At 39.6% G+C, this 17320-nt stretch overlaps 1 protein-coding gene across 4 annotated transcripts in view; it reads right to left on the bottom strand.

Annotated features, from left to right (window-relative positions):
* Positions 1–10192: 10192 nt before the first annotated feature.
* pik3r1 (phosphoinositide-3-kinase, regulatory subunit 1 (alpha)) overlaps positions 10193–17320 on the bottom strand; it is a 40152-nt gene continuing 33024 nt past the window's right edge. For 3 of the 4 annotated variants that reach the window (XM_010878050.5, XM_010878049.5, XM_010878052.5), the window contains 7 exons: positions 13308–13515; positions 13036–13216; positions 12646–12914; positions 12378–12554; positions 12181–12255; positions 11818–11988; positions 10193–11137 (listed from right to left, as the gene is read on the bottom strand). In XM_010878050.5, coding sequence (XP_010876352.1) covers positions 10948–11137; positions 11818–11988; positions 12181–12255; positions 12378–12554; positions 12646–12914; positions 13036–13216; positions 13308–13515 — 1271 coding nt within the window. In that variant the 3' untranslated portion in view covers positions 10193–10947. Of the gene's footprint in view, positions 11138–11817; positions 11989–12180; positions 12256–12377; positions 12555–12645; positions 12915–13035; positions 13217–13307; positions 13516–16401; positions 16964–17320 lie in introns of those variants that run through there. The other variant, XM_010878053.5, reaches the window with a different exon arrangement.

Raw genomic sequence — 17320 nt, 5'->3', positions numbered from 1 at the left:
TCAGACTCTGTCAGTTTTGTTAAGCACAGGGGCACAATCTTCCCTTTTAGCTGAATTGAAAAACATAAATGGCGGATCTCTTGAGTTATCATTTCAAAACAGCATTACATTAAAACATTACAGAAATATTGTGTTATCCCTTTGAAAGCATGTTATTCCCCTGTATCCATTATATTGTTCTGCCAACCAACCAAACTTCACTTTTTGAAAATGCAATATATGGTATTAATTTTTTTTTTAAATAATCTACATTATTAAATTGCAGAGAAATGTAAAAATATAGGTAACTGAAATCTATTAATCGGTAGAAGATAAGTAACCATTTCACTATTACTGATGTGGTGTACTTGGGCTGACTACTGTCTGAAAGGAGACCAGCCACAGGGAAAGATTCTACAATAAATCAATAATAAAACACAAGAAGGAGAAACACAGCAAACCACAGAAAGCATGATTAGAATATTTTTCATTACATTTCAGCTGCAGACCCCATCAATCAGATCCCTCTTAAGTATATTAATGATCAGTCATTGCAATCACTAAATAACATTCACACAATTAAGGCTGGGCAACATCTCACATGCTTACTGTACATACAGTATAAACTAGGCGGAACACATTGTTTGTGTGAGTGTTGCAAAGATAAAACACATATAGTACCCGGTTGTTTAATCATTTTATCCTAACTGCTTGCTCCCTTTCTTGCATAACTGCATGTTTTGACCATTTCATGCATGTTTTCACGAGTTCCCAAATGAATATAGTAGGTTCACATTGGGTTTTTGACCTGTGTGTCATGACTGTGCCTGGTGAAGATGGACAAAATCAACTTCCACACACTGACATGTGTAGACATTTTAGTCATTGGACATTGTTCATAGTTACCCATAAATAATTTACAACATGCTTTTGGACAGAATATCAATTCAATCTAAATACACCCAACAGTGTGTAACTTGGTCCTAAAGTGCTCTTGATCCCCTTTTAACGATGTATAACAAAGTTGGCTGTTGGCTATTTGGCCATCCTGGTATGGGCAATGTGACATCGAGCAGACGTTGAGCTGAGGTATACTGTCCTTACAATTTGAGTAGAGCCAGGTGCTTTCCCAGTCAATATCTACTGACCAGGAACAATCTTAAACACCAGACCTTGCTTAAGAGCCTTAGGAGACTTATATTAGTTTCCAAGAAGGCATTCCATGCTGCCAAAGCATTAAGCTGCCAACTAGCATTTAACTAAGCATGGGCTTGAATTAACAGCCTCAGTGTCCCACTTTAGCTCATTTGATGAGATGGACTCCTTGAATAAAATCATGTTGAGGCTGGAGATAAATTGTGCAATATGCCTTTCTGTATCCTTATTTTCTTCTCTTTATTTGGTGGGAAATTATTGATACAGAATAAACACTAGTTTTTGGCCTTATGTCTGATTCCCACATTCTCCTGTACATGTTCTTAGAGCAACACTAATTATAGAGAGGAGATGTTGGTGGCTGTCTATATCTGAGCATGGTGACAAGGAGGACTGTCTCATTCAACAATGTCCCGTTCGCATTACCTATTTCCTAGAATAAGGAGACATATAGAAGCAGTTGGTTGGAGGCTTTAAGCAGGCAATGGACAATGTAATAAAACAGTTTTTGCGCTATGGTATTATTTATGTGGCAGATAAAGAATAATAATACGTTTTGTCATTTAGAAGTTGCTTTATTCAAGAGTGAGTAACACTTAAGATATCTAGCTGCGAAACTAGACAAGGTATTGGAGGTACTGATATAAGCATGCAGTATGTTCAAATTATCTGTGTGACTTTGATTAACTTCACAATCCATTTTAGATCAATTATTGATATTATTTGGACATGATGTAAAAACAAATTGTTGACAGGCCATGGATGGGATCTCTTTCAAATCTTGACCAGTAAGAATCCAAATACGATATTTTGGCTTTGTTCTTCCTCAATCCTCAGTCCAAGTTGACTTCAGTAGGATAAAGTATAAAATGTATGTCAGTTGGCATTTCAGTGCCACAACAGCTACTTCCTAGGTCAATGAGGAGAGGGACTTTGCTCCATAATGACTTCCCAGAGATTTGATTCTGAGAGTTGCTGTGCAATCCTACAGATATAGCTGGAAAATTTTAACTACCAGAGTATTGTGTAATACCAAAAGCCCTGTACATCCTCCCTCTGCTATGAAGATAAGTAGTTGTGTGAATCTTTTCCTTATCCTTAACCCCACAAATTAATGCTATTTCATTTGTGTGAATATTTTCAAGTATTTTTCTGAAGAGAACTGTACATATCCTTTATTAAAACATCCATAATCATTGGTAAAACCAAAGAGCTTCACCTGAAAGTATGCAGATTGTTGCTGACCCACACAGAACATACAGTCTAGTGGAATCTTGGGGTTACTGAGTCTCAAAATAAACTGTTGGACACCACCTTCAACAAGCTCTTTGGAAGGGTTGCATGAACAAAGCCTTACTGAGCCTAACGCACAACTTGCAGCACCTGAACTTTGCCAAGTGTCATTGGAATCATGCGTTGTGGTCAGATGAAACACACATTTTTGTTTTGGCCATGCACACTATCAGTATGTTTAGTGAAAAAGGGCACTGCATTAGAAGGAAAAGCACCTTATGCACGGTAAAATAAGTTGGTGGACTGTTGGTGCTTTGGGTCTTTTATGCTACTTATGGTCCAGGGGTTTTTGTTAAGATTGATGGCATCATGAATTCTACTAAGTAACAGAATTTTTTAGGCCAAAACCTCAACACAGAAATGGTTGCAAGACCACATAATCAATGTTTTACAGTGGCCATCTCGTTCTCCTGACTTGAAATCCTGTGGTCTTAGTCTATACGTTACTTTAGCAGCACTGAATGTTTGAAAAAAATGCATGACTGTTTTTGGGTTCCGTATACACAATTATTTAAATTTTTTCTCAATCTCTGACAAATCAAATGTGTGTAGAGAATGAATTTTTCAGCCATTCCTGAAGTTGATTGGTTGCCGCTATCGCCACGTTACAGTAGCAGCACTATATTTCTGAAAAGGTTTGTATTTCTGTAAAAAGTATGACAGAAACATTTTCAGGAGTTAACTACCAAGGCTGCTGCTGGAACTGTGGAATAGCAAGTCAATAGAGCATCTGCCCACTGGATTCACCAATATGTATTGTTGAACCACGACTGCACACCCACTGCAATTGAATGTGTTCTTCTGCAAAACTGCTCATTCTTTTGCAACACAACCTTACTAACCTTAGATATTCCAGTTCATCTTTCGTCACTATGTGTGGCAATGGACACTGGCAGTCCTCCAGCCCTAAGGAGGAACTGCATGAACTGCCTCAGAATAGAATTTACAAAACATTGACTTACTAAATGTTAAAGGAAGTACAGTAAAAATCTACTGTACTGTACGTGGGGAAATGTATTCACTTCCAAATGACCTACACAGTTACTCCATATTCAGAAATCTAGATTAAGTTGAGCTACCAAAGTTTTTTCCCCCACTATATTTTTCAAGCATTTATGCTTCAAAATGAGAGGTTTTTGCCGAAAGAGCTGCTAGCTAATTTCGAATGGTGCAGCACCACATGTAAACATGAGGTGACAGCTTAGACCACAGGACCTTTTTAGACAATACCATTTTTACTGAAATAAACATGCATATAAGCTAAATGTCAAACAACTAAGCATTTTAAATCTAATCTTTGGTTTTTTTGCCCATAGTCAGAGATATTACCACAACATTGATTATGATAACAAAAGGAGGCTGTTCCAGTAACAAAAGGAGAACATTGTGAATACTTATGGTCAAATAAAATATTTCTGTGTTAGTAAAGTTTTCCAAATACCAAACGGGAAAAAGATATTGTTCTGTGTGAGTTTCACTAATGAATACGCTCAGCTGGATTGTTTTCACAGAATGTAGATTTGAATCAGGACTGATATTCGAGATATCAGAGATCAGTTATGTTTCTGATTAACCCTGGACAAATCTGAACTTTCTCCACTAAAACTAACAGAAAATCTCAAACGGACATGGAGTCACTGAAATGATAATCTGTACTGGGCCTAATGTATATGTTTTTTTGCTATTACTATGGTGTATGTATCTGTGGTGTGTGTGTGTGTGTGCGACCTTGTCTCAAAGCACCTACCACATCCTCTTACATACATACCAGTCAGAAAACATAAATGCACGTCCCAACTCATTACAACCAAGTACATCAAAAAGACTAATCAACCCTTATTTCTAAACTTAACCAATGTAAATCTCCATGAAATATTCTCTGCAGATTATGACCATTAATCAGAGATGTGGGAGCAGTGAGCACTATTAACATAATCGTTTCAGATCAAATGGAAACCGGATCCATCTAACACAGTGTTATTACCCCGAGCCTAGCTGGGCGATAGTGCTACTTTTCTGCAAGGTAATTATTTTCATTATATGATCTTGTGCTATGAATAGGCTACTGTATGGGACTAAAATTGATGAAACTATAAAAACATTTATTTTCACTGATAAGACCACTTCCCTCAGCTCTAACTAGCCTTCATACACATGCAGTTCAAAACTAATACTGATGCAATCATACAGTACCAGCCAAAAATGTGTACACACACATTCACTTGAATGGTTGTGTCCAAACGTTTAATTAGTACAATATATTCAAATAAACACTTATTTTTACCATGGAAACATTTGCTCTATATATAAATGCATTTTATTCATTACATGTAAAAAAAAAATAGCAGTCCGCTGAGGTGTGGTTTGCATTTAGCATGAGTACAAGTGGAGAGGTTCAGGTCATGTGCTCTGTGGTTTTACATTTTCCGTTCCTGATGCTGACGCAAACAGCAGACAGTGGTTGTCAAAGGATACGGTTGATCAATCTCATCTATATTCTACATCTCGTAGCAACATCTGCATTTTGGGCACATGAGTTGCAAGGAAGCTCTAGAAGGTGAATTCTGTCAAAGTACCTTTCAGAATGTTTCCAGGAGAGCATTTGAGAATTCTCTGAAAGTGCCTTTCAAAATGCACACTAAGGACAATGTAATGCAGGTTATTGTTTGCATTTCAAGGAACATCAGTACAATGGGAAGAGTCCAGTTCATATTTACACTGGATCTGCATTGTTCGAATGGAATGACTTTGCATGTCATGCTCCCCAACCACGGACAACCTCTCATTGCTCTTAGTTAGACAGGGCTAGTTTGGCCTGATGACATGTCACAAAATGACTTGTTAGCAATTGCCACACTTATTGCTTTAGCAATAGCCAGCTTGATCTAATAAAATGCTATAGAAATAATGGCTAAATGCAACTCGAATCTAATAAAGAGAAAGCAACATTCAATTTAATGAAATTATTATATTATTAGGATCGTATATATGTAAGTAGAAAGATATTTGGTGAAGTGTATTTCAAGAGTGGAGTGATTAGTGTCAAAAACCACAAGCCTCTATAAATTGTTGCAGTATGAATGTTCTCTGAGAGAACAAAGTGTTCTGTTGCGCTGTTCCCTTATCCCTGGTGACATTCATGCTGTGCCATCATGCAATACTACCAAATTTGAATAACCTCAAAAAGACACCTAACTGTACACTGACGTCTGCAACTGAAAAACCCTTTGTCTTTTTTTTTTGGGGCTAGAATGGGTCCATGGGTCTTACAGTACTGTGGATAAATGATAAAACACTAACATTTTTATGTTTATTTTCCTTTAACAATGCCCATAATGGTTTGAAACTGAGGAATACTGGTAAACATCTAATTATTAAAATTCCTATCACAGTCACCAAATTGTTGAATGTGTCAACTGAAGTAATCAAATCAGCAAAGAAAAAATAAAATTCTCAATACTCAAAATGGTGAAGGTTTTTCCAAAAAGAGAGTGTAGAGAAACCAAGGTTGAACTTTTTGGCCATAAATCCAAAAGGTATGTTTGGTGCAAAAACAACACTGCACATCACCCAAAGAACACCATACCCACAGTGAAGCATTGTGGTGGCAGCATCATGCTTTGAGGCTGTTTTTCTTCAGCTGGAACCGGGGCCTTAGTCACAGTGGAGGGAATTATGAACAGTTCCAAATAACATGCAGAAAGGTGATTTCCGTTAGAAAGGTGAAGATGAAGAGGAAGTTCACTTTTCAGCACGACAACGACCCAAAGCACGCATCCAAATCCACAAAAGCTTGGCTTCACCAGAAGAAGATTAATGTTTTGGAATGGCCCAGCCAGAGCCCAGACCTGAATCCAATGAACATCTGTGGGGTGATCTGAAGAGGGCTGTGCACAGGAGATGTCCTCGCTATCCGACAGATTTGGAGCGCTTTTGCAAAGAAGAGTGGGCAAATATTACCACGTCAAGATGTGCCATGCTAATAGACTCCTACCCAAAAAGACTGAGTGCTGCAATAAAATCAAAAGGTGCTTCAACAAAGTATTAGCTTAATGGTGTACACTTATGCAACCAGGATATTGTGAGTCATTTTTTCAAGGATTTCAGTTTGCTTATCAATTGAAATGTTCACATTATAGGTCACATTGAAGGTGGACGAAGTTCTGACATTTTTATCTTTGTCTCATTCTTTTACATCACAAGAACCTGGCATTTAAACAGGGTTGTGTAGACTTTTTATATCCACTGTACACATTGCACTGACCTATTTTGTGCTTTGGAAAGTTTGTTTATGCTTTGTCAAATTCCACTCCTATGGAGGCCGACAACAAAAATACATGTAAGAAAATACAAGGCACTGTTGTAAATATTAAACCTGCTCTAAACACACTTTTGTGCTATTTAGCAAATGCATACTATTCCACCCAGAAAATCTAAGTTTAACCAACATCAGCAACACTTAATTAATTACTTTTCCAGACATAAGAGTAGACCATGAGATTTGTGAAAATTACTCCCAGAAAAAAGGAGTCATTTCATAACCAGATACAGTACCTGGTACTGCACCTATATATTGATGCAAAAAATTTTAACTAAAATGCTATAAGTAAATTCGCATACTACCAATTTCATTCAGTTTTCAATGCTATCAGTACCGGCTACTGTGATTTACACAAATAAAACTTAATTTAATGTATTTTAAAACAATTAGGCCTAATATTGGATTCGAATTTCACAAAACTAAAAAACTTTATTTACTACGCTTGGATTGGAAAAGTAATTTCACAAGTCTAATTTGAACATATGAACAATATTTTATAATGAAAAATGTAATCTATACATCAACATCCATAGATTAATGCTTATAATTCAGACAAACTGACCTTAATAATAATTACATTTTAGATAGCTTAGTTTGCATCATATTTTCCATAACGTTTGAATTTATAGCGGCATGTTCATGACGTGCTACACGACATGGTGGCGGTCAATCGCGAGAAATTCTCGCGATATTGCATGCGCACAGTAAAGAAACGTCATACAGTTCCAAAACAGTTCTTGTCATTGCGAAACTCCGGGAGCTCTATCAAAAATATGTGGCACACGCTACCTTGGAAATGTGACAATGTAAATGTCACATAAATGTAAAGTCACATCATTTTTTTCATGATAGACAGTAGGTAGTAAAAGTTCCATGAATTTGAATTTCAACTTACAGATGATGCTGTTATACTGATCAACATTACAATTAACACATTTTGGAATAAAAGGATAAACGAAATGATAAAATGCTGAAATGACACCCATGGTTACTAGAGTACTGGCAGCTACTTTTGTACATGTTAGCTAAGTAACATGTTAGAACCACTAGGCATACAATTTTTTGCAAATAGGCAATCGCAAACTATGGTTTGTTATCCACGAAAACTCAAAAAGATTTTCTGATAAAAACAATCATAAAAATGGGGGCAATACACACGTGAAGATATTGTTTTTCCCAATTTATCTTTTTAATCATTTCCATCATTTCAAAACACAGATTTGCTTTCATGTCATTTTGAAGGGGAAAGGTCATATAACAAAATACATATATCTATACTGCTGTTTCACTGGAGATGGTTGAAAAGGTGAGTTGAACATACACCGTTACGAATACAGTAATCAACTAATATTCCCATCATTCCACGCAAACAGAGCTCATACTTAGAGTCATAAGCTGACTTGAATTGCATCCTATTCCCTGTATTCTAAAGAACAGGGTGACATTTGGGATCCTAGCATTGTTTGTTGCGACTAGGAGAACATGACTAAGAAATATTTGTGACAAGAGCATCTGTCAAAAGGCTCAGCCTGAGAACAACATCAGTTTTAACCAAAAAGTACTAATAAAATACTTATCTTTTCCATCTGTATACCATTCCAGCTGCTGATAAAGTAATTTATAATAAAGTATATGTACATATTATTTACTTAAGATTCTGATGCAGTATTAACCTTGGCATTTTGACAAAATATCCTCTTGGATATTTACATGGGAAAACATTTTTTTTCAAGCATTAAAAACAAGCTTATATTATGGGTTTGCAATAGAATAAAAACACAACTTTGCTGAAATAAGGAAAATACAGAATTGCATAGCAGATTAGGATATAACTGAACAGGAAACATTTTTGGTATGATGCAGTAGGTTTAAATCACTGTGTACTCATGTTCTCCTCTGTATATACAGTATCTCACAAAAGTAAGTCCACCCCTCACATTTTTGTAAATATTTGATTATATCTTTTCATGTGACAGCACCAAAGATATTACACTTTGCTACAACATAAAAGTAGTGAGTGTACAGCTTGTATAACAGTGTAAATTTACTGTCCCCTCAAAATAACACAACACACAGCTATTAATGTCTAAACCGCTAGCAACAAAAGTGAGTACACCCCTAAATGAAAATGTCCAAATTGGGCCCAAAGACTCAATATTTTGTGTGGCCACCATTATTTTCCAGCACTGCCTTAACCCTCTGGGGCATGGAGTTCACCAGAGCTTCACAGGTTGCCACTGGAGTCCTCTTCCACTCCTCCATGACGACATCACAGAGCTGGTGGATGTTAGAGACCTTGCGCTCCACCTTCTGTTTTTAGGAGGCCCCACAGATGCTCAATAGGGTTTAGATCTGGAGACATGCTTAGAGAGTCCATCACCTTTAACCTCAGCTTCTTTAGCAAGGCAGTGGTTATCTTGGGGTCGTTATCATGTTGGAATACTGCCCTGTGGCCCAGTCTCCGAAGGGAGGGGATCATGCTCTTCTTCAGTATGTCACCAGACATGTTGGCATTCAGGGTTCCCTCAATGACCTGTAGCTCCCCTGTGCCGGCAGCACTCATGCAGCCCCAGTCCATGACACTCCCACCACCATGCTTGACTGTAGGCCAGACACACTTGTCTTTGTACTCCTCACCTGGTTGCCGCCACACACGTTTGACACCATCTGAACCAAATAAGTTTATCTTGGTCTCATCAGACTACAGGATATGGTTCAAGTAATGCATGTCCTTACTTGAAACAATTCTTTTTTTCAGATCCTCAGAGAGTTCTTTGCCATGAGGTGCCATGTTGAACTTCCAGTGACCAGTATGAGAGCGATAACACCAAAATCTAACACACCTGCTCCCCATTCACACCTGAGACCTTGTAACACTAACGAGTCACATGACACTGGGGCGGGAAAATGGCTAATTTTGACATTTCCACTTAGGGGTGTACTCACTTTTGTTGCCAGCGGTTTAGACATTAATGGCTGTGTGTGGAGTTATTTTGAGGGGACAGCAAATTTACACTGTTATACAAGCGGCACACTCATTACTTCACATTGTACTTTTATGTTGTAGCAAAGTGTAATTTCTTCAGTGTTGTCACATGAAAAGATATAATCAAATATTAGCAGAAATGTGAGGGGTGTACTCACTTTCGTGAGATACTGTACACAATGAAGTATTTCCATTTCAAGTCCATATTTTCACTCATCCACAGTAGAGAACGGTGTACAGTCTCTGTACTTCAACTCGTAAAGAAGACTCACCCAAAGCGTTTTTGGGGTATTTGTTTTTTAATTAGGCTACTGTTCATACAGTGCCAAAATATTTTGTATGTCAGAGAAAATACTGAACTGTCAAAATACAGAAATAGTGTAATGTTAAATTGATTACTGACATGCAAAACCTTTTGGCACTATCAACAATAGACTAATGAAACAAATACTAAAATATGTTTTGAGGGTAAATCCTTTAATAAGGGAAAGGTCCAGGAGTTTTGCCACCTTGTCCTCTCCTTTGCTCCTTTGATCTAACAAGTCTGTAGGAGTCTTTTTCAAGAAAACATTTATACTTTGTCAAAAGTGCCATTTTGCTACATTTATGGTCAGTCACTGAACACTTAAACACACATCAACATCATACACCTTTCAGATGCTGTGAGTGCATACACACACAGGCATACACACACACAGTCTCACACACACAGTCTCACACACACACACACATACACACACCCGCCCAGGGAGATACAATTTAAAGTAAAAAAAAAAAAAGAAAGAGGAAAAAAAGAAAATAGAAAATGGGGGGGGTTAAGAGGAGGAACAGTAGAAAAAAAAGATATACTTGACATTCCAGCTGGTAAAGCTTTGAAAAGAACAAGCACCATTAGGAAAAGGCCTCTAAAGTCCTCCCGCTTAGGGAGAGAGTTCAGCAGTTTCACCTTGACTCTGTGCTCCCAAAATAAGCACAAGAGAAACAAGACTACATTCAGGCTCTCGCCACTGCTCACAGTCAGTTCACAGTTGCTGAAATGTCTTCAGGCTCTGTTTTGTGGTTGTCTCTTTAGTTCTTTCCTCTCTTGTAGGTATGTTAGTAGGCAAGACAGGGCGTAGCCTTTTAAATCCTTCAGCCCAAATATATACATTTCCAATTTTAGGGAAACGAGACACAGTCATATTTTTGTCCGACTGAATGGCCAGGAGGGTCCTCACCGCCGCTGCTGTGCGTAAACGGGATGCGCTAGCGTCACATTCAGAGAGTCATTGTGCTGGACCAACGACGTGTGCTGGTAGTGGAGGACAAGTTCTTTGAGTGAGCTGTACAGGTTGTAAGGCTCTGCAAAGCCAAACCCAGAGGGCGTCTTGTTGATGACACAGTGCTTCACTTCACCGTCCACACTGCAGAGGAGGGACAGAGAAACATGTTCTGTTAGGTCAGGGTTGCTTCATTCCAGGCAAGCACCTGGGCAAACCTGACACCCTTGTCACAATTTTAAAGGAACATTTTCAGTAAATTCAATCATCTTTTTCCAGAAGTTGCTAGCTAGCTAGTTATGCTAGATTGAGAAGTGAGAGTTTTTGTTGAAAGAGCTTTGGGACAGATTTAAACACATGCTGCACCAGAATACACATGTGGCCCGGATTCAGTGGCTAGACTATATAGCATGTGGCCCGGATTCCGCTAGACTATATAGCATATTTAGTATTCCAGAACGTAAACAGAACTCAGCCAATTTTTTGGGCCAGGTCACATTCTCTGTGTGTTTACTGATTAAGTAATAACATGAGAAATCAGGTGCTGGGGAGTAATTTGGTTTAATTGGCTAGTGAATGACTAAAGAGGGAAATACAGCTGTAGCATTTTGCCAGGTTTAAAAAAGAATCAGACATTCTGAAATAGTAAAAGAATGTAGCTGACAGGTTGACAACAGGTTGATGTAAAAAGATTGGATGCAGTGTGGCACAATCTGAACAAGTTAAACGATATCACCTCAGTAACCAAATCCAGGTAGTGTCAGTTCACAACAAGGTGGAGACATAGTGAGCAAATGGAAGTAATAGAAGGTCTTTATACATACACAACACTGCAGGCATAGCACCCTGCCTTGCTGCTGTCTCGGACCAGGAATGTTCCGTCTCTCTTCCCCCGAAGGAGGGCCTCAGCCTGCAGCCGGTTGATGTTGCCCAGCTTCCAGGAGCGCTCATCATGGTGGGGTAGGTCCTCATCGTCATCCACCATAGAGTACTGACTGGAGAACATAGATGTACAAAAGAAGTGAGTTATAGTAGAAACCTAAAGTTTGATGATGGCAAACATTCTTTGATGACGTTTCAACCATATCAACAGTGCAATGTGATCCCCCCCCTTTGCTGTTCACTAACTCTGCCAAATTTTCAAACCAGGAACATAAAAAGGATGAAAGTAAATCTACAATACTCACTCTTCCGTGTTCTCGTTCTTGATATCCAGCCACTCATTGAGTTTCTTCTGCCTAACTCCCTTCTGGGTCAACCACCTGGAACAGAAGAACCATGACGCCACCAATTAAATATAGAACGTAACAAGTACCCTTCATGGGACGTAACAATCAGGTTTTGAAGTGATTTGAGAGAAGGTCGTGATAGTGATGTTCCTTACATGAGATACTGATCCCTAGTCTTACGGAGCTGGATGAGGTCTGGCTTGATGCTGTTCATCCGTTTGTCAATCTCTCTGTAGTCAGCAGCCTGCTTCTTCAAGTCCTCCTCCAGACGCCGCTTGCTGTCCACAATCTCACTGATACGAGACTTCAGCTTCTCATAGTTTCCCATGATACTAAACAAACAATAATTCTTAGTCAAATAATTGCTTTGCCAAAACGGTATTTTTGGGTGCAGATTTATGGATTCTATAACCAAGTCCTTACCGCTGGATCTCCTTGTCATTGCCTTCCCTCCTGAACTTCTCTATGTACTCCTTGCTGTACCGCTCTTGGGTTTGGCATTGCTCCTCAAAGATTTTGATGGTTTCATTGAATGCTTCAATTGCTGTTCTTTTCATTTGAATTTCCTGGGATGTCCGGGTGTACTCCTCATAGAGACGGTCATACTCCCTGTTCTTCTCCTGGTACTGCTGGTGGTACTCGTGGAGCTTCTTGCCCACAGCCTCGATGTTGTCCTCCTTCACCACCTGATCCTGAGGAGGAAAAGATAAGGAATGGTTCAGAACTCCATATCAATGACAGAACCTTAAAAACTATAACGTATTGTATGAAATGTCCCAAAGATGGAGCATTTATGATTACGCTGATGGTTACCTGCTGGTGCTTAGAGACAGGAAACTGCAGCTTAACATCTAGTTTGGGGTTGTACTGAGCCAGGGACTCATTGCGGTAGTGGTTGATAAGCTCTACCACTGAGTTAAAGGTCAGGGGGTCTGAGAAGCCATACTTCCCATCCCGGTGGAATATCTTGATCAGCTTATTATTACCCCCTTTTCTGAAAATATAAAATCGTGAATCAATGAAAATGTAAAGTCATAAGAAAAATAAGATTTTAAGAGGGAGGGAAGGAGAGAGTGTAATCTTACCTCAGTGTGAGCGTGTAGTCACCATGCATCTTGGTGGAGGCGTCACGGACCAAAAATGTGCCATCAGCCGTGTCCCTCAGCTTCTCGTTGACCTCCTCGCGGGAGATGTCTCCCCAGTACCACTCAGCATCCTGCAGCGCCATGCTGTTGTTCATACCGTTGTTAGCGACAACAGGGGGTGTGGGTTTGGGTGGCTTGGGAGGTAGTGCTGTAGTAGACAAGCGGGGGAGACAGGTGGTTGCTTAGTTCATGTGACGATAAAGTAGATTCCCTTCAACTTTACACAGGAGAATGCACTTTTCAGCAGCTGTATGGCTAAAGTATAAATAGGCTGTAATGTCATTCTTAGCTAGTGCATTTCGGTGGAGGAGCTGGGAGGGGATCCAGAATTATATAAAACTCTATAACAACGGCAAGTGGCAATATTATTGGCTTTGAAAATAATAAAATACAAATGGACTCATTGGAACCCACTTAAACGTCTTAGCTCTCTCCCCTCACCAACCCCCTTTGTTCTCTCTCCATCTAATCCTTTCTATTCAATTAAATGGAGCTAAAGGAATACCACTGCTTGAAGAATGGTCAGCGTAAGATAGAAAAAGAGAGGGAGGGTGAGAGGGCAATGGAGGGAAAGTAGAATGGATTTAATTCATGAAAAAAAAAAGAGTCCACTGTATTGGGTCCTAACCATCAAAAGAGAAATGTATCCTATCGTTTACAGCTTCTACAGAATGCAAACATTCCCTTATGTCTTTCTGTGAAACTGACACAAAAAAGAGATGAATAAAAATACATTCCACAATTTCAGGCCTAAATAGAGCCCAGCTGTGACCGAGCAGCTTATATGCAATTTAAACTTCGCTCTATACCATTAGTGAATCATTTTAAAAGTCCTATCTCAGCCACAAACCTGCAAATATAACTGCCTTTTAGAGAAAATGTAATGACGCAATTGCAGTTATATAGTGTGATAATTAGCAGTTTTTTTTTATCATTTGACAATTTCTCAAAATAGTTTTTTAGCTAGTATGCTGTAACTGCAACAAAATCTATTATTATTATTTTCTTAAAGATTTAGGAAGAACATGCTGACTGCAGTTACTACTGTAGATAACTTTTTAGATCATGTGGAGCATATGACCTGTACCGTCCACTAGGGACAACATGTGGCTATTAACTACCAGCAGGCCTGCGGCTTGCTAGGGAGTAGAAAGGAATGATGTATAGGTGTTAAGTAGCACAAAAAATTGCTGTTAACACATAAAAGGGAAGTAATTTTTTTCTGAGATGAGTTTGAAAACCACCAGTATTTTTCATCGTAGCTTTTTCAGCATTTCTATTAGAATAAGTAGCCTATTTGCTTTCGGCACCATTTCTTTCTTTTTTTCTTTTGGTATTCAGGAGACATATGGTTAGCAGTGTGCAACATTAGATTGAAAGTTTGTTAGTTCCATTCGCAGAGTAGGCAAGCTTAAAGCTTGTAGTTCTGTTTTAGAGCAGGGCAGTAAAAGGGATACTATACTGCTAGATACTTTGGGGTGTTTTTTCAGACTCTAAACATAATTCTAAAAGATTATAGGTGTTTCAGATATAATTATACACCACAGCATTATTTTTGATACTTTGCGTTGAGGAAGTTCAATCAATGACGTCAATAGATAATTGAGCCTGCAGTCTGATCTAAAAATGAATAGTCATGTTTTTTATTTATTATGGCCCTGGTGTTTCGCCGATTGCTCAGTCATACTAGTGGTGGGTATATATGGATAGCCTTATTCAATAGAGCCTTTTGATTATCTCAATGTCTTCCAGCCATGACATTGCAGGATAGCCAGGCTGACACATTTTCTTTGACTTTGTAAACTCTACACCCTGACTGGAGTTCCCACCCTTTTTAGTCTTTTCAAAACAGGGACGGTACTACATTTTACAGATTCTGTTTGAAACATCATATTGCAATATAACTGCTATAGCAATGCATATTTTACTGGCACCGAAGTATCATGCCACTAATGTATTGTGAGGTCACTGGGATTTTCAGTCCAACCAAGCATGATTGACAAAAAACACCTTAAATGTAATCATCAGCAGATGCAGTCACTTCTCTTTAAATGGGCTCATGACGGCACCGGTTTTTCCCTGACACCCAACTGTCCATCGTCTCTGATGCTGATTTCATAGTACACCTTCGCAAATCCTTCTGTTGAGACGGGCCTATCAAAAAAATGCTAATTACCGCATTGGGTTGGCATGAGAGAAATTAACCTGTGAGGGCTGGATGCCTTGCTCAAGCTCACAGGTTCGCTACAGATGCCTCTCTCATAGGGGCAGGCAGGAGACAGCAGAGCTGAAATGTCAGCTGCTATTTTTAACCTACCAGAGCTGCTGCTCTCCCTTTGTTCCGGCTTTCTGTCTGCATTAGCAACATGACTACTGACCCGTTCTAGTGGACCTGACAGGCAATGTGTATTTGATATAACATGAGCCATATCCATAAAGGATTAAAATATGCCACAGTACATACAGTAAACCCAACTGGTTGCAGCTTTTCCCAAAGCCACCGGTCCCTACAGAGAGAACCTCAGAGCTAGGCACAGGAAGAGGGTATGACAATGATGGCTGCAGGTTTTGGTCTGACAGTGAGGGTGACGTTTCAACACCGTGAAAACAGATTGCAACGCCTTGTGAACTTTTTGGAGCTGCTGCTACTGCTGCTAGCCTCTAGCCTCAGACTTTCATATCCTTGCCATACCGAAACCAATGCCTGGAAGCATGCTTAAAGATTTGTCATGCAACATCCAACGTGACTGAGCTGGTCAGGTCACCTACCTGGAGGGTCCATCTCTAAGTAAAAAAATGGTTCAGAATCTGCATCCAACCAAGGTCTCAGACACAAGTCCTCCAAATTCTCCATGTTTCAGAAACAGCCTTTTGAATGATAATGTTGCACATTTGAATGATAATAAAATACTGTAATCCGTCCAGAAGGGAGCTCTGCTCTGTTCAAACAAGCACCTTGAAACCCACTTTAAAAAGACATTATTAGAGGCAGCTGGCATTCTTCCTTGCTCAGTAACAGTGTTACATCACTTACCACAGCCAATCGCGCGAGGGGACTGTCACCGACCACTCCTGCATCTTTCAATTCTTGAGAGTGATGTCATTTTAAAAGCTCATGGCACTTTTTCCTTTTTTTTTGTTTGCTGCCGCTGTCCCTCAATGTGCAAGTATCTCCACAGAGTGCAACACACACAGGCTAGACACTGATAATAATCTCTTCAGTACACAGCATCCTTTCCAAATATAGACCAGACCATAGCTGTTCTGAAACCATGCAACATCTTCCCTTCGCTCTAGCGCAGTGGGAGAGAAAAAAAACCTGCAGCCTCTTTTTCCTCAATCTACGGCTCTTAGCCCTCCCCTCAGCACGTCGCTTAGCCACTCCTCCCTGCACGTTGTGTACCCGTTTATTCCAGCCCACTGTTGGCACGGAAACAAAGCCAGCTCTGCTGCTGCAGTACACAGGCAGGCCAGGCTGAGCAGCTCCACTACATCCTTAAGCTTGTAGCCAGGTCACAGCCACCCTCCTACTGTCGTCCCTCACCCGGAGGCTCCGAAATACACCAGTAATCCTCCAGGAATGACACTCAGGAAATCCAGACAGCATTCTCTTTGCAGCTGAAGGACATTAAAATAGCCCAGTTCTGGGTATAGGGTTTAACACACGGGCCAGAAGAGAAGGGAGGTTATTGTCATCCCAGAAGTGGTTTAAGGGGTGGGGGTTGGGAGGGGCTGTCTATCCAAACACAGCTTGGGAATGATGAAACAGGCCACATTGACTGACAGTCAGCATACCTGGTGAAAGCTTATCAAAGTGATGTAAGGGGAATGATGCAATTTAAGTTAAACAAATGAAATTTCTATGTCTAAAAAATATAGGCACATTATTACTGTGCTACATATGCACTTTGCTCAAATTCCATTCGAGGCCTCTATAATTTTTCGTGAAACGG

The sequence above is a fragment of the Esox lucius genome, chromosome 14 (genome assembly GCF_011004845.1).
Source record: "Esox lucius isolate fEsoLuc1 chromosome 14, fEsoLuc1.pri, whole genome shotgun sequence".
Taxonomy (NCBI): domain Eukaryota; kingdom Metazoa; phylum Chordata; class Actinopteri; order Esociformes; family Esocidae; genus Esox; species Esox lucius.
Note: the sequence above shows the minus strand (reverse complement) of the source record. Positions and strands in the feature narration are given on the sequence as shown.